This window comes from Protopterus annectens, chromosome 6.part1 (assembly GCF_019279795.1).
Source record: "Protopterus annectens isolate FY-2018-M chromosome 6.part1, PAN1.0, whole genome shotgun sequence".
Classification (NCBI taxonomy): Eukaryota; Metazoa; Chordata; order Ceratodontiformes; family Protopteridae; genus Protopterus; species Protopterus annectens.
In genome coordinates this window covers 43,521,460-43,539,864 of record NC_056738.1, presented here as the reverse complement: position 1 = coordinate 43,539,864, position 18,405 = coordinate 43,521,460, and the positions used below count along the sequence as shown (strand labels likewise).

General features: G+C 40.6%; 1 protein-coding gene across 1 annotated transcript in view; it reads left to right on the top strand.

Moving 5' to 3' along the window:
• LOC122805378 (uridine-cytidine kinase-like 1) overlaps window positions 1–18,405 on the top strand; it is a 1,023,926-nt gene that overhangs the window by 431,770 nt on the left and 573,751 nt on the right. Inside the window, exons 7-8 of the mRNA XM_044075479.1 lie at window positions 2,343–2,404; window positions 8,877–8,893. Of these exons, the coding sequence (XP_043931414.1) occupies window positions 2,343–2,404; window positions 8,877–8,893 (79 nt within the window). The remainder of the gene's footprint in view (window positions 1–2,342; window positions 2,405–8,876; window positions 8,894–18,405) is intronic.

Genomic DNA, 18,405 nt, shown 5'->3' with positions numbered 1-18,405 from the left:
CACAGGGAAAAGCCATTTCAAAATGGATAGGACATTGTATACGTTTCTGCTACACGTACCATGGAAAACCTGTACCTAGCAGCATTAGATCTCACTCCACCAGGGCAACAACCACTTCAGCTGCCTACCTCAGAGGAGTACCTACCAAGGATATTTTGGAAGCAGCAACTTGGAGTTCTGTACATACTGTCACCAAACATTACCATCTGCCTCTATACTCTAAATCCAGAGCTGGCTTCGCCACTGCAGTGCTGCAGGGCCTTATAGCCACCCTTAATGCCTTATAGAACCAGCCACCCTACCTCAGCTTTGGGATTCTACCCAAGTGTAATGACTGCAGCAGTGTAACACGATGAACATAGTACAGTTTTGTACCTACCATAAATGTAGATGTTCGAGTGTAGACACTGCTGCAGTCCAGGTTACCCTCCCTCCTTCCCCTCTTACTGGCTGGTACGTACCTATGTCTTCTACCCTTTACTACCTATGGGGAGTATTTGCTGGTAGCTTTAAGTTGTTTTTTGCTTTTCTTATGTATGTTTTAGTAGCAATTGGAATTGTCTACCTATTTGGAGGCACCTGATATCTGGGACAAGAAAAACTGAAGAAAATGGCGTCGGCTGCATCTTATATACCCCTGTCGCACTGACGTCAGGGAGGAGGCGACAGCAACCGACACCGGACCAAGACTTTGGAACTCAGGCCAACTGGGGAACCGCCTGACGGCAGGATAACGCAAGTGTAATGATTGCAGCAGTGTATACACTCGAACTTCTACATTAATGGTAGGTACAAAACTGTACTTTTCTTCTGGGTGTAGTAGATGCCATTTCCTTCCTGATGGGTATTTTGCAGTGGACTTAGATGTCTGTAACTGCAGAGCCATCACATGTTCATCGATCTTGTTGGTGTCACTTCTAGAGTGGTAGATAACCACCCACAACCTTTCTGTAGGGCTTCCCATTTCTGCAAAAAAAAAAAGTTGTACGTCTCTATAATAGGATCTGTGCTAAAGAGGTGGGGAGCTCAGCTTGGCTGCCACATAGTTCAGGTGTCATTGCTTCCCCATCACCAGTTTGAGTTGCACACAGTTTTCTTGGCAGACAGAGTTGTTTGTGGAGTCACTTATTCATTCTGACAAGCCTTTCTTGTGATGATGTAACAAGCAAGGGATTTCATGGTCATATCCTTCTGGTGTGTTTGTCATGAACCATATACATATATGCATAGTTCTGTCAGCAGTTTGTAGCCTAGTATTGGTAAATGAACAGCTGGATTCTGAATTGTTTTCATACCTCATTTCTGGAGTTATGGGTACTTAGTATTTCAAATTCAGACGATCATAATTAAACAAAGCCTATGAAAATCATGGTAGAATGCATTCATCACTGTGTGCTGCTTGGTACAGCAGGGCAGGGAGGAGGTGGCAGTGGATACATTTCTTCATCCTGTGACCATGTACCTTTCCCACTGATCCTATACCCCATTATAAAATGCAGGGAAGAAACCTAATTGTAGGCTCCCTGAGGTGGCCAAGAAAAATGCATATTACAGGTTATCGGGGCCCTCTGCAATACAGGAAGCTGTTCAGGTTCTGACTAAGGATGCTACAGACATTTAGGGGAAAATCTGTCTTGTAATGTAGACCATGATGTCATAACGTCTTCATTCAGGATTCCCAGGAATGACTGAGGCTGCTAAGAATCCTTCCCTTGACAGCCATGTGCCTTCAGGTAGAAAAAGTTCTTCATTTACACAGAGAAATATCCTCTATCCCGCCATTGGTTAACTTGCATGTTATGACGTGATACAGACCTGTACGATTTGTTTAAATGTTTTCAGTTGCATGCAACCATTATTTATGTCTATCATAACTCTGTGGAAAGCACAGTTGTAACCCAGCAGTAGGTGATCAGACAGTTATTGTTGCAGTGCTGCACCTTCAGACTCATTTTGAAGAACTGGACTAGGGGCATCCAGACAGAATTTAGAAAATTTTGATAGCTGAGGATCCAACTTAGAGGCTGAAGGGTTCATGTCTCTGTTAGGGATGAAGTGGCCAGGTCATGGATCAATGATTTAGGTGCACTTGCATTGTTTATACATGACATCTACCAGCACTGAGAATGGGAGTTTTAAAGGAAAAACTCCAGATTGCAAATTGCTGGAGGGAATGAACCCAATTGAAGGACCCAGCAAGAAGGGTCCCCGCATAGACCAACTGATATGGTAAGAATATATCTGTTTATTTAACTTTGAAGGAGCTGTACTACCTGTATCTTTGATTTATGAATGTTTTCTTTGATTACAAATGTTATAAAACTTTTTTCTTGGAACAATAGGTGGTGAGAACTTTGTAGCTCTGGATCTCATTGTCCAGCATGTACACAGTCAGTTAGAAACGGTAAGACTGCTATTCTTTTCTTAAAATTATTTACATCTGCAGTTTAAATGTATTGTCCACGCAATTTCTTATATATGTGGTGTGGTTTTTTTTTGTATATATTTGTGAGATTATGTTGTTTTGTGTGGATAGCGTTCAGTTTCATTTTTGTTTGGATCATCTTTGATCACTTCCCTTTTGTGACGCATAGATTTTAGGAAAAAATCAGTACCCTATTTAGTTTTTCCAAAGAACTGTACTGTGCAGATCTAGATGTTCTTCATCTCACATTGCTGCAGTCCTTACATATGGGTAGTCCGCTGTCCTCGGTCGGCCCGAATACCAAAGTATTAGGCTGACGTCGGTCGAGGCGCTTAAAACTGACATCAGGACGTCAGGGTACAAAAGCGCATGACCGACGTCATTTCCTCAGTCTTTTTTGCCGCATGGTCCGATGCAGAAGCAGCATTGCAAGTGCCGTTCGGCGTTCTGAAATTTTTCGAATTTGGAGTTTCAGACCGAATCCAAGTTGGCTAAGTACCCCGTTGGGGAATATTTTGGTTTTTTCTTGCCTCAGTGTTTTACCGGATGTCAGAAAAAGTGAATAACTGTATTTCTTGTGGGAAACAGATACCGCATAGGGATTATCATTCCTTGTGTATTCCTTGTTTGGGGCCTGAGCACGACGTTGTTGGGTGTCGCTTTTGTGCTAGGTTCAATAAACGCACTATTAAGCGAAGGTTAGATTGTGCTAGGCTGGTCTTTGGGAAGCGGTGCAATTATAATATGCCGCCGGATTCTCCGGCGCCCGCTTCTGCGAAGAAGCGCAAAGACAAAGCAGTTAAACCCAGGCAAGATGAGTCGTCCGTTCGGACGCCGGTTCTTTAGAGGCTTCAGTGGAACCGGTGGTTCCGGCGGAGACTTCTCTGGAGTCTCAGGGGGAGACTTTGATTTTGCAGGAGGTGGTCTCTCAGGAGGCAGGTCAGGCTGAAGGGGCTTCTCAAGTTACTGTACTCCCCTCCCTTCCTAGGGTGGTTAGGCCTTCTCCTTCTGTTTCCAAGGCTTCTCCCAGAGGCAGGCCAGTTTTAGCTTCTGTTGGTGTCACTCCTAGTTCAACAGGGTCTGTGCCTAAGAAGCACATGCTTAAAATGGCAGAAGATTTGATTACTCTGATTAGAGGTTCTTTGCCCCCTCCTGATAAGAGGCCTAGGGTGGAGCCAGAGTTGGGAAGTTTTGAGCAGGCTTGGATGTTTCAGAGTCTTCAGCTGAAGACTTGCAGGAGTACTCTCCTTATTCTGATTCTGATGCAGATGATTCCACTCCTTCTGCTTCTCCTCCAGAGGATTTTTCTTTTCAGAGACACTTCATTCTATGAGGGAACATTTTAAGTGGGAAGGTCAGGACTTCTCTGATTCTCGGAAAAGGCTTAGGGAATTTTGCTGTTACCCCAGCATAGGCCCTTGGCTATACCCCTGTTCTGGATGTTGTGGAAGATGTGTTTGCAGAGGCTTCACTTAATCCTGATTCTCTGCCTCCTGCTCCTGTTAAACCGGATAGGTATTACAGCGTGCCTGAGGCTCATAAATATCTTTATAAGAGTCCTAGGGCGGACCCAGAAACTATTAGTCAGGGACCTAAGGGTGTCAAGGCCTCTGTTGTAAAAATCCGGTTCCTCTAGATAAAGAAGCCAGAGCTTTGGATAGATGGGGAAAGAAGGTCTATACATCTTCTACCTTAGCTATGAGGGCTTTGAATTGCCAGTTTCATATGTTGAAATATCAAAACTTTCTTCTTTCTCAATTGAAGTCTAAGGTGGATGCTCTGGCGGAAGGCATTGAGTGTAAAGAATTACAAGAGTTGGTGCATGTCTCTGAACAGGTGGGTAAGCATTCATTACAGTGTGGTTTTGATGCTGTGCAGGCCTCGTCTAGGGTGGCTGCCACTGGCTCAGTTCTTCGCAGGCACGCCTGGCTGAAGGATCAGAATTTATCTGACCATGTTAAGACAAGGATTTTGGATGCTCCTTTGCAGTCTGATGTGTTGTTTGGTTCACCTGTGGAGTCAGTCTTGAAGAAAATGGAAGACAAGGCTAAGTCTATGCAGGCTGTTAAAGATTTTTGCAAGTTCAGCCTCCAAGTTTAGTAGGAATTGGCCTGCTAAGGGGTGGGCGTATCCTTCTTATGATTCTCAGTCTAGGGGTAGATCTAGGCGTGGTAGGGGCAGAGCTCAGAGTTCTTTCAGGCCTAGAACAGGGAGTTCACCTGCACAATCTTCGGGTGAGGGCAGGGGCCAGTCCTTTCGTAAACAGGCCCAATGACCTACTTTTCCAGCTGCCAGATCCTTCTTGCCTGGCAGCACCTTTGGGAGGAAGGTTAGCACTCTTCAAGGAAAATTGGATGTTGATTACCCAAGACAAATGGGTATTGGATATCATACACCAGGGTTACAAGTTTTATTTCCATACCTTGCCTCCTTTCAAAGGCATGCCGGACGTTCCTCCTCAGCAAAGACTAGAGGCTCACAAACAAATTTCTCTACTACTTCAAATAGGGGCCATACAACCGGTCCCTCTGCCAGAAGTGGGCCTAGGATTTTATTCTCGCCTGTTTCTAGTACCAAAGAAAGGAAACACGTGGAGACCAATTTTGGACTTATCTATCCTCAACACATATCTGGACATTCCCAAGTTCAAAATGTTGACGTTACAACAGCTTTTACCTCTACTGGGCAAAGATCACTGGATGGTGACTCTGGATCTCAAGGAAGCTTACCTTCATGTTCCTATCAGGCCCAGTTGCAGGAAGTATCTGTGTTTTCGGGCTGGGACTTCACATTATCAGTTCTCTGCATTGCCCTTTGGCTTATCTACTGCGCCCAGAGTGTTCACGAAGGTTCTGGCTCCAGTGGTAGCTTTCTTCAGGCTAAGAGGAATACAAATCTATCCTTATTTGGACGATTGCCTGATTCTGGCCCAAGAAAAGGACGAACTTCATCATTTACAGTATGTGATGGCAGTGTTAAGATGCCTGGGGTATTCTGTGAACGAAATAAAGTCCAGTCTAGTACCCTCTCAGGACATGTGCTTTCTGGGTGTGAGACTGAATACAGCAGCCCAGATGGCCTTTTTGACCCCGGACAAACAAAAGAATCTTTCTCTTTACTTCCACCAATTGTCTCGTCAGTCCAGGCTGACTGCAAGGACAGTCCTTCAAGCCTTGGGGTTCATGGCATCTTGTATTCTGGTACTTCCCAATGCCAAACTGCATATGAGGAAGCTACAGTGGTATCTCAAGAATGTATGGACACAGCACTGCCAAGATTTGGACACTGTCATTCAGATAATACCTTGCATTCAAAAGGAATTTTTGTGGTGGGCTCAGGAATGTCACCTAAACAAGGGACTCTCTGTGACCCGGCCAGAGGCGAGTCAGATTTTAACGACAGATGCCTCAGACAAAGCTTGGGGAGCTCATCTAAATGGAAAATGGGTACAAGACACGTGGCCTGCCAGACTTCAACATCTACATATCAACTTGAAGGAGATGTTAGCAGTCCAATTTGCATTGATAGCTTTCAAGGATTTACTTCTTCCAGGGCAGGTGTTGATTCAAACAGACAACACAACTGTCATGTGGTACATCAACAAGCAAGGGGAACATTCTTATCCTCTATGCAGACAAGCAATGATTTTGTGGGAGACTGCTCTCAGTTTACAGCTAAATCTTCAGGCAAGGTTTCTGCCAGGAGCACAGAACTCCTTAGCAGATGTGTTGAGCAGACAAATTATGGATCCCCACGAGTGGAAATTGGATCCTCATGTATTTCAGAGATTGACAGTGTTATGGGGAACTCCAGACATAGATCTGTTCGCTTCTCCACTAAATTACCAGCTGCCAAAGTTTTGCACAAAAAGGTTTCATCCCACAGCTTGGAAAGTGGATGCTTTCTCATTCAATTGGAGCAATCTTCACGTGTATGCCTTTCCACCTCTGCCTATCCTCCCAAAGGTACTGCTGAAGGTCAGACAGGACAAGCCAAACATGATTTTAATAGCTCCAGATTGGCCTCGACAGCACTGGTACCCATTACTGAGAAGTCTGGTACAGGAGCCTCCATGGCCTTTGCCTTCGATTCCTCACCTGCTGTCTCAGGAGAACAGTCATTTACTCAATGTCAAACTTCATTCTCTACATCTGACAGCCTGGCATATTCTGTTTTAAACCCTGGAGGGTCTCAGCTTCCACAACAAGTTTTGAATGTTATTTTGGAGGCCAGAAGGCCTAGTACAAGGAAAGTTTACGCAGATAAATGGAGGAGATTTTTATTTTGGAGTACAGCAAAGGACTTTGATGTTTCTAAACCTAATTTAAGTGTTACGCTTCAATACCTTACTGAGTTATTGGACAAAGGTTTGTCCTTCTCCTCTATAAAGGTTCATGCTGCAGCAATTTCTGCTCACTTTGACTGTGACCCACCATTATTTTCTCAGCCTTTGTTTAGGCAATTCCTTAGAGGGGCAAAGAATATAAGACCCCCACGTAGAGCTCCTACTCCTGCTTGGGATCTCAATTTTGTGTTGGAGAAACTCACTCTACAAGCTTTTGAGCCTGCAGCATCGGCAGAGTTGAAATATTTATCATGGAAGACTGCTTTTTTGTTGGCCATTACCTCTGCGAGAAGGGTTTCTGAATTACAGGCCCTTATGGCAGTTGAGCCTTTCTTAATTTTCCACAAGGATAGGGTGTCTTTGCGTACTAACCCTTCTTTTATGCCTAAAGTGGTTTCTAGTGTGGCTTTAAACCAAACTATTCATTTGCCTACTTTTATGCAAACCCCCAAAATAAAGGGGAAAGGATTTTGCACACTTTGGATATACACAGACAGTTGCGATATTATTTGAGCAGAACTAAAGGGTTCAGGCAGTCTCAGCAGTTGTTTGTTTCTTTTGCTTTGGGTTCTCAGGGCAAACCTGTTTCAAAACAAACTATTTCTAAGTGGATTGGTTTTGTATTGCTTTCTGTTATTCCCATCATGGTAAGGAGATTCCAGCTGGGATTAGGCCTCATTCCACTAGGGCTACTGCCACTTCTACAGCTTTTTAAGGGGTGGCTACTAAAGATATTTTGGAAGCAGCTACTTGGAGTTCAGTGCATACTTTCTCCAAGCATTACCACCTTCCACTTTACTCTAAATCTAGGGCTGGATTTGCCACTGCAATTTTACAGGGCATTTTGGCAGCTCCTAATGCTTTATAGTGTTGCCATCCTCCCTTACCTCTGCTTTGGGATTCTACCCATATGTAAGGACTGCAGCAATGTGAGATGAAGAACATAGTACAGTTTTGTACCTACCATAAATGTAGATGTTCGAAGATCCACATTGCTGCAGTCCAACCCTCCCTCCTTCCCCTCTGTTGTTGAAGGTGGTGGTGTGGTTTGTGTTGTACATATTGTAAATATGGTTAGTGCACGGGTGGTTGGTTAGTTTTTGCTAGTTTTTGGCTTTGGCCTTTCTTGTTAGGGCCTTCTGACATCTGGGGCAAGAAAAGACTGAGGAAATGACGTCGGTCATGCGCTTTTGTACCCTGACGTCCTGATGTCAGTTTTAAGCGCCTTGACCGACGTCAGCCTAATACTTTGGTATTCGGGCCGACCGAGGACAGCGGACTACCCATATGTAAGGACTGCAGCAGTGTGGATCTTCGAACATCTACATTTATGGTAGGTACAAAACTGTACTTTTGTAAGTGTAGACTTCATCCAAAGGAAATCTAGTGGCATGATTCAGTATTTATTAATCAGAATAGAAGTGGCAATGTACTACTGCTGCACTCATTGTAGCTCCAAGCACTTCGCATTGCTTTCTTGTACTATTGTAGTGCACTCTTGGGTGTTAAGTGCTTTATGATATTTCTTTAGACTCTTAAACTTTGAACTGTAGAAACCAAAAAATATGGTTAAATTATTGGCATTATGTTTGGTTTTGTAGCAAATGTTTTATATGGAGGCAGGTGGTTTGTTTATATTTAGTTAAAAATGTCTGGGCCTAATAATTTAAGATGATAAAAATAATGCCAAAAGGAGCAGTGCATTAGGCTAAAGTTCCTTTACTGCTTTAGGCTAAGTTCCCTTAACTGGTTTTGGGGGTTGCAGCATATTCTTTTGCAGGTCCTTTAAATATGTTTACTGAATTGGTACCTTTTTTATGTTGTGCTACTGTGGCTGTTTTAAAACTCGCTTAAGTGCATTACTGGTGAACAGCTCTTGTGAACACAACATGAAGGAATTTGGTGATGTATTCATGATAAATGAAGACAGTAACTGCCACGTGTATAGGTCTGCTTTTTTACATTGTTTAGTTTTCTTAATTTTACATTTATAAAACAGCTATTGTTTTACAGTATAGCTGAGATAACTGTATTTTTTCTCCCTCTTGCCTCTCATCTCATGAAATCCTTGCGAAACGTTGGTCGGAATTTTCTACCTCATCTCAGCGTGAAATCACTGTGAGGTATGGCCTTGTGAAAATTCATCTCATGTGTTAGTTTATTTTGCTTATTTTTAAAGATCTCAGTGAAATGCAGGGAGATGGATAATGGGACTCGATTCACTTAGCAGTCTAGCTGCATTAGTAATGTTTTGTTTTGGTATAGCATCAATTGATTTTTTTAGCCTAACTTGAAGGAAGCACTCACTTTGAGCATCTTGCATGTCTTTTCCACTTTTGCTCCCCTTACCCACTGCACATTTCTTTCTTGATGTACAGGAATGGCTGCTGTTCAAATTTTTTTCCAATAAACAACTTGTGTAATATTTTCTTTACTTGAGATTTTGATTTTATTGTAATGTATGTTTGTTTTGTCTATGTGGAGATCTCCATTTTTAGTTCAGATTTTAGGGTTCCATGAAAATGGGTCTTTAGTCCCACCTAAGAGATATGTACTTCAATATATTTTTATGTTTATTTACTGGGTTGGGAAATTATTCAGTGACCCTTTTCATTTCATACACTTAAAACAAAAAAAGTACTGTCAAAGAAATGGCAGAAAGTGGTGTGTCCATTGTATAGTACAAGGAAAAAACTACAGAACAAAAAAGTAACAAGAATGTAACTGCAGTTCACTGTCACAGCAGTTTAGTTATTTATAACTTGGGTATATCCCACAAAGTAACAGTACTACAAAATAAGTTCAATATTCATGAAGTAAACAATTTAAGATTTCTTTTTCAGTCCTGTGAAGTGAAATAGGTATTCAACACCCAGAATATCTGAGGCAGTTGCATTTGTATTACTTCATTACCCCTAGAACAAAACTCCATAGCACTACACGTGCTCTCTCTTTGGCAAGTTCTCCCCATCCGACCTAAAGGAAATCAGCAATTATTCCACGTCAGAATGCAGCCCAAAAAGCACTTATTCATCCAGCCAAATGCTCCTGCTACAGTGTAGGACATATCACTTAACACATTATCCCTATCTCTTTTCCAAGTCTCTTCTTCTCTCTCTAGATTTAATGAAGGTTGACACACTTTAGAAACTAATACATATTCTGTACATTACACTCGGTACATTGCACTTTGCTTATTCATTAGAATGTGTATATACAGCTTGCCTGTGTAACTACTCTGCACTACTCTGTTATTGCTTACATTTCTGTATTTGTTGTTTGTGAAATATTTCGTATTTCACCCATACTGAGACTGAAATTGGTGAGTACTGAAAAGTGCACTGGCCTGATAAGTATGTATAAATTGATAAATACATTTCTTAAGATGTGATTACAGACTTTTAACAAAGTCTGATTAGCAGTTGCTGTGCTTTCAATAGGAAAACTGTTGGCAAGGGTTAGTTGGCAGAGAGCATTTTCTGCAGCAAGTCAAACAAAATTGGTGTTTCTGTGAATATTTCATCATCACTTTTATTAATTATGTATTTTTGGTAACTTAGTTAGTGGTAAAATACTTCCGTCAGAACTCTGGGTTTAAATAAAGTAAAGATTCAGATAGTTAAAGTAAGATGCAGCACACATGAAGTTCAGTTTTATACTATATTCTGTACTTGGAAAGCAAAGTTAGCACTTGTAGAAAGTCTGTATTACTTTAGCAACCAAATTGCCCCTCTTCAGGGTACATACTTGCATATTAATCTGACTCTGGTATCTGGCAGTTGTCTTGGAGGATTAAGGAGCTGTTAATGAGCCTTTTCCTGTGGTTCAGTGCTGCAAGGTTTGATTCCCTCAGCCTCCATTTGCCTAACCTTGCGACTCTGAGTAAGTCACTTAACCAGACACCGCTCCTGGGCAGTGTGTTAAAAATGTCTTTATGGAGATCACTGCTCTACACCAGAAAACAAATGGAAATAAATAAAAAACTTTTCTTTGTGTTCTCTGCACCAGATAAAAACAAAAATACATTTTCTGCTCATTGTATTTGTATTAGTTATGTGTTTTATTTGTTTTCCTTTTGATGTAACAACTGTTAGTTATATAAATTTCACGGTGGTATTCATATTTCACTTGTAATGTATGTCATTAATATATAGTCTTGCCCTGTGACCCGAGTTATGGGTGGAAAGGGTCCTCGTACTAGTCCACCTGCCTGGTTAACAAACTGTGAATAAATACATAAATACAGATATATATGAAAAAAATGTGTGTGTGTATGTGTATATATGTATGTATATTTTTTTAATTTCTCCAAATCTTTTGAGATTCTAATACCATGATGGGGACAAACCCCATTCCTAAGTCAAAGTGCGGTTAAAGTTCATGAAATTAGTATTGTTTCACTCTTTGATGTCAGCCAAAAGTGCTCCTTGCAGCACCCGCAATGTGCCCAGTAATGATTTCTTGTGTAGTTAGTACAGGGTTATGTGTATTGGTAACGTATCTAAATATGATTGTAGTTATAAGACCCATTGCGCCTACTACTATTGGAACTATCTGGGTATCTTTCTTCCACATTGCTCTAGTTTCTGCCTGAAAATCCTGATATTTTATGACTGTGTCTCTGTATGAAGGACACTGTAGTCACTGGGTGTGGCGATTTCACTGATCAATGCTACTTTTGTCTTCTTTTCTTGGACCACTATATCCAGTTTTCTAGCATCTGTCTTTTGAATTGTTGGTAATGGATGATCCCATGTGATGTCATTTTCTATGATGCTTTGTGGCTCATGTTTCCAGTGTTTTTCACCCACTTCAATACCATAATGTTTGCACAATCCCCAGTGCAACAGTCTTGCCACATTATTATGCCTTTTAGTATACAGTCCTTCTACCTTTGGTATGTCGCAACCAGCAACGAGGTGTCTGACTGTTTCCAGTTCTGTTTTGCAAAACCTACATTTGTCTGTTTCTCCCACATGTTCAGTGGACTTTGTAAACCATCGTGTATGTAACCCACTATCTTGTCCCGCCAGTATTAACCTTTCATCTCTCTGTTTGAATTTGCCTTTCCTTAACCATTCTTGCGTTCATTCCTGATTAACATGAGGTTCTTCCAGAAGTTTTTTATGCTTGCAGCTATATTTATGCATTTTCCACATTTCTTGCCTTCTCATCTGGTCCTTCACATTATTATCTTTCTTTTGTTTTTTGGCACATTTAATTGCTGCCTGGTTTTTATCTGCTTGTGGTTTGATTTCCATTCCTGCTTGACGCCAATACGCTTCTGCTAGATTAAGCAGGAAAGTCATCTTAGATTTATTCTCCTCATGTTTCAAAACTTTCACTACATTTGGGTCTTGTGAGGTCAGCAGATGTGTGGAGTCCCACGATTGCAGATCTGCACATGTAATCAATTTCAAGGAGGCCCATCCCTCCTTTGGAATTGGGGAATATATAATCTTGGTATACACTGATTTTTATAAATCATTTGGTGAGCATGAAGCATCCTTCTTGTTTTCCTGTCTAATCTGTCCAGCATGTTTTGGGGCCAGTCATTCACTCCATTACTGTAAGTTAGGACAGGAAAATCAAACTGGTTTATTAGCTTGGATTTTGTTCCTAGATGTCAATGCTGTTTTCAGGATTAATTTAAGTCTTAAGTACTACTTACTAAGTTTTATTTGCAATTTTTCATGTTTTATTGTTGATCCTTCATCAGTTCCCAAATGTTATATAAACTTCCTCGTGTTCAAGTTCTTTAAGATCACACTCTTGTCCCAAGCTTATGTTTTCTTGGTGCTGCAGTTTTCATGCTTTAAAGGTTGCTTTTGCACATTTATCAAGACCAAATGACATTCTTATATCATCTGAAAAAGTTTTGACAAATTGCAGTCGTGCTTTCAGTTCCTCATCTGATGAGCTATGCAGTTTTAAATCATCGACAAAGAGAAGATGAGAAGTATTTACACTTTGTTTTCTAGGAGCCAAATTGTAGCCATAGCCTAAGCTGTTAAGTAGACAGCTTAATGGGTTAAGGGCAAAGCAGAATAGCAGCGGTGACAGAGGCACCCTGGGATTATCCCCCTTTGAACTTTTATCCCTGGAAGAATAATTTGTCCTTTATTATGGCTTAATTGCAAAGTGGTCTGCCACTGTTTCATGGTCACTGTAACGTAGTCAATCGGTGTAGGGTGCATCTTATACAGTTTTAAGCACTCTTTTATCCATGAATGTGGGATACTATCAAATACCTTTTTGTTGTCAGTCCATGCCATACTTAAATTCTTCCCCTTTTTACAGGTCTTCACTATGACTTTAACAACAAATGATCCTTTGTTCCATATGACTTTATTTTATTGCCCTTTTGTTCTATTAACATAATTGAGTTTTCTTCTAAGCGACTATTTGTCGGCATCAATTCCCGTGTATGGTTTATCAGAAGGCAAGTTATTGGTCTATAATTTTTAGGATAGATTGCAGGGTCACTCTTTAGTAGGAGCATTGTTTTTCCTGTTAGCTAGGTTGGTGTCTTAACTCATGGTTAAATCTTCGTGCAAAGATGCGAGTACTTATAACCAAATGTTAGGTACTGCATCTGGGTCTGGGGGTTTTCCAATTTGAGGTTTTTCTTAACTTTTGTTTCAATCTCTCTGGCTGTTACTTCATCCCATTTCATATCATGTACCTTTAAACAACTTATTTATGTTACTTCTATCCATTTAGCATCTTTGTTATATTCCACAGGATCTTCATAGGTATGTCTCTAAAATGTATCTATTTCTTCTTTTTTGGTGGGCTTTCAATTCCTTTTACCTTGTTTCCCAATTCTCTGTAAAACTTTTTTAGGTCATCAATAAATTGCTTATTTTGTACTTTTCCTTTATATTTATCTTCGTATTTTCTAACTTTTTCTGCCTGTGCTGAGATTTTTAGTTTGTTTGCGATGGTGCATGCTAGATCCTGGTCTGTTCTAATACCGCGCATTGCTTTTATCACATCTGTCTATCTTAGTATTTTTGTTGATCTGTTCCCTCTTCTATAGTCTTCTAACAGTGACGACACTTGTCCTAACTGCTTTATAGTTTTCTCTATTCGATATTTCCATAATGGTATTCAATTTCTGCCCTTCCTTTCCCCTCACTACCCTATGCTCTTTCGGTAGAACTTTTATCCGTTAATTTAGCTGTACAGTAATATATCCTGTTTACTTCTTTTATATCGCCTGGATCTGTATGAACAGTCCTAATGACTGTGTTCATTTGTTTGATCAGACTTCTGACTTTTTGGGTTTTATTAACCTTCTGCAGTCTATTTCTTTCAATGATCTTGATATATTCGTCTATTTCTATTAAGTCAAGCACCTCTTCTCAGCTTATTTTCTTCCAAACTGAGGGCACATCACTAGTTTTCCATTTCCTTCAGGCATTCTATGCACTGTTCTATAGCATCTTCCTGTGGCACATTCTCTTCAACTTCATCCTGTGCCATCCGTTGCTCTATCATGTAGGAACTCACTGGCCTATCATTCCTCAGCATCGACTGCATCAGAGTTTCCTGTTCATTCCCTTGCTGTCTAGCTTCAAGTGAACATTTGTTACGAGTTTCCTGTGGAAGGCTCCAAATTATCTTCATATGGCATCTGACCAATTGCTTCCTGTTCCACTGGTTTCCTCTTAATTTGGATAGCCATTGCTCATTCCTGTTGTGGTGCTTCCTGAATTAGATTTTCTAAACTGAATCCTTCACTTCGCATGTACTGCATAACCTCAATTTCTGTTTCTGTAACTTCTCATTACTAATCTCCTTTTCTACTTTTCCTCTTTGTCTTCTTATTTCTTTGTATTGTAAAGCTTTCCATGTCCGGATTCTTTTGCCTGTATTTCTCTTCAAATATCTTTGGTGCTGCTCTTTTTATATTGGTTAGTTTGGCTTTCTCCTTTGCATAAGTATTACACCATATTAAATATCTTTCTTTCCCAAGTCCATATTTCTTCTTTGGATGTTTCCTGATCTTTCCGCTTCTCTTTACTTTGGGGACTCACTCCAACATGCTGTGATGTAACCTGTGTTAGACTTTCAGCACCAAGTCCTTCACGTCACAGGCATTCCATAACTTCAAACTTCTATTTTTCTACTTTACTGATTTTCTTTTCTATATTCCATCTTTGTGGTGATATTTTTGTATTGTGAAATTTTCCATATCCGGATGCATTTGCCTGTATTTCTCTTTGAATATCTTTGGGGCTGCCTTCTTTATATTGATTAATTTGGCTTTCTTATTTGCATAAATATTGCACCGTATCAAATCTCTCTTTCTTTCCCATGTACATATTTCTTTTTTTATACTTTTCAAATATCTCTTGGTTTTGTTGTTTATATTTTTGCACTTCCTCAGATGCTTCTTTTTCCAAACAGATCAAAATTTCTTGATCTGTATACTGTTTTTCACAAATCTGTTGTATTAATCAATGCAAATTTTCATTTGAAGCTTCTGAATGTTAGTCTCAAGCAGATTACAGTCATAAGCAGTACCAATATTTAGTACATATAGCACTAACTTATTATAAAACATAACATTATTTTCAAAGTTAAACATACATAACATTACAGTCAGGTTTAAGACACATTGAGCAGCAGTTATACAATTGACCCTTCCTGAAATGGTGTGGTAGAAAAAAGTTAAAAGTAGTTGAAGGTAAGGCACCCAAGTAATGGAGAGGTCACTATTTGGGGTTAGTGCAAGGACATAACCAATGAGTTTTGAAGTATTTCTTCAGTTTGTTTTTGAATAGAGTTAGTGAGGGTTCTATGGTCAAGTTAGCTGGGAGTCTGTTCCATGTTTTTCCAACAGAGTTGGCAAACAGAGAGTCCCCAGCTGAGTAGTTGGATTTGTATGCTTGTACTATGAGTCTAGTGGATAATCGCAGTGGCTGGGTGCTGGTGAAAGGGCTGATGATATTTTTTAGTGCAGGTGTATTTTCTGGTTGGTAAAGGACTTTGTGTGCCACTATTAGCTGGTTGAACTGCAGTAGGCTTAGCAGTTCAAGCCATCCTAGGTGATTTAGGTTGTGACAGTGGTGTGTCCGGTAGGCTGTGCCAGTAGCCAATCTGGTAATGTGGTTATAGCAGGATGATAGTTTATTAAGATCTGTTTTGTTTATGTTGGAGAATAGAGGTGAGGCGTAGAGAAGAATTAATAGTAGATGGGGAATGGGCAATTGCAGTTCTAGCAAGTGGGGGTAAGGAAAAGTTTGATTCTGTAAAGAGAGCCAGGTTTTTTATAATGGTTTTAAAAGTTTGATTGATATGCGCATCAAACTTCAGGTTATCAACTGTTGCACCCAGTAATTTAGTTTGGGCCTCTGGGGAGATGATAGTGCCATTGTTAACGGTTATGCTGAAGTATGGTAGGGGGGTCCTGCGTGTGGGGGAGAAGAGGAGCAGCTTAGTTTTGTTGGGGATTAGAATTAGATGTTTTTCCACTGTATTGAAGGTATTTTGGGTTAATGTGAATAGAGTAGCTGGTGAGGTATCAGAACAAATCAAGGTGGAGTCATCCGCATATTGAATGCAGGTAGCATCTGGGATGACTGAATGAAGGTCGTTGATAAAGATGGAGAAAAGAAGGGGTCCTTGTCTCAAGCCCTGGGGGACTCGTGTTGTGATGGGTAGGCAAGATGATACCTTGTCCTGCCATAGGACTGCCTGTTGCCTGCCCTGCAGGTAGGATTGAAACCATTGGAGTGTATGGTGGTTTAAGGAGAAGGCTTTCAAGGTATTTATAAGCATTTTGTGGTCAACCATGTCAGAAGCCTTGGATAGATCTAGAAAGAGTGCTGGGGATAGTTTGTTATTATTGTGGTTGTGATTAATGATGTTAGAGAGAAGAGGACAGAAGGTAGTACTGTGGTGTGGCTTAAAGCCATGCTGAAACTTGGACAGCAGCTTGTTCTGTGTGAGGTAGTGCATGAGCTGTATGTGTAGACACTTCTCCATAATTTTAGCTAGAGGTGACAGAATAGCTGTGGGTCTAAAGTTTGACAGTTCAGTGGAACTGCCTCCTTTATGGAGAGTTATGACATGGGAGATTTTCCATATAGCGGGTACAGTAGCTTCAGGTATAGCTCTGTTTATCAAGATTGAGATGGGGTATGCTATGGTGTCAGCAGCCTTTTGCAGATTTATTTATTTATTTTTTTATTTTACATTTGTTGACCGGGATAGTCCGACTGGATGCATGTCCATTTTCAGTGGAGGCCCGGGGAGAAAAGCTCCAAGGGTAAGCAGATACAGCATTACATAATAGCATCATTACATATTACAAACAGACTATCTGCAGTGATTACATAAGTAAGCAAGTTAAACAAGTTCCACAGGTTAGAGTTAATCCCGAGTGTAAGTCAGGATTAAATTAAATTACACAGTAAACTGGTTAACAGATTTTTACACATTCTAGAGAGAGTTAGCCAGGCTTGATACATTGACATAGCCAGTTAAGTGCAAAATGTTGTTTGAGTCTAGTTTTAAATTGACCTAAGGTCAAAAGTAAGGTAATATCAGCTGGAAGTGAGTTCCAGGGTCTACTTACAGAGTTTGCAAAGAGAGAGTCACCGGCTGTGTTATTAATTTTGGTAGTCTGAATTAGTAATTTGTACAGGATCGAAGCGGTCTAGGATTGTTTTAGGGGGTGATAATATTTTAAGTGCAGGAGCATTGTCCGGATTATAGAGGATTTTATAGGCCATAATCAGTTGGCTATACAGATAGTCTGCTGGGAGGAAGTTGGCAGCCAGGGTGGTGGGTCTTAGTTTCTTAAGTAGGGCATGGATAAGTTGAGTAGGAACAGGTTGGAAGGTGAAGTATGTTTGGGTACTGGGTGTGACTGCATTAGAATTAGAGCCATTGGGAGAGAGTTGGCTGGCTAGAGACCAGGTAGTCTCTGTGAAGAAGCTGTTGAAGTTATTAGCAATGTCTACTGGGGATTTTTGTTGGGAAGCTGAGGAGGTGGTGTGGCGGTTTGGCCTGGGTGGAGTAGTTTGTTTATTCCTGCCCAGAACTTTTGAGGTTTGTTTTGGTGTTTTTGCAGTAGATGGTAATTGTAGTTCTTTTGGTCTAAGGTTATGGATTGTTTGGTGTCATTCCTTAGCTGTCTGAATCTTAATTGATTAAGTGGGGCTTTATTTTTCGGTAGGTGGCCCATGCTTTGAGTGAAATTTTGGTATTTGTATCTTTAGAAAGCCGCTGTGCAGTATTAACTTTGGTTCTAATAGAGCGTTTGGGAGCATGGGAGTTAAGAATAGCAAGGAAGTTGGTGTTAAAGTATGCTACTGCTTCATCTAGGGGGAGACTTTTTAGTACTGACCAGTTGCATGCCTTAAGTTCATTTTGAAACTTGGTGAGAATAAAATTCTTGTTTCTTAATGTTCTATAGTTGGGTTGGTAGGAGAAGTCTACTTTGAGCGCGATTACATAGGTGAGACAGTGGTCACTTAGTTCATCAGGCAAAGTGCCTGATTTATAGGACTGAAGATAGGCATTGATGAGTATCCAGTCTAGGGTACTTTCCTTGTTGTTGGGTTTTCCTGTCCTGGTGGGGGAGGTTATGATTTGACTAAATCCGTAGAGGTTTATGTGG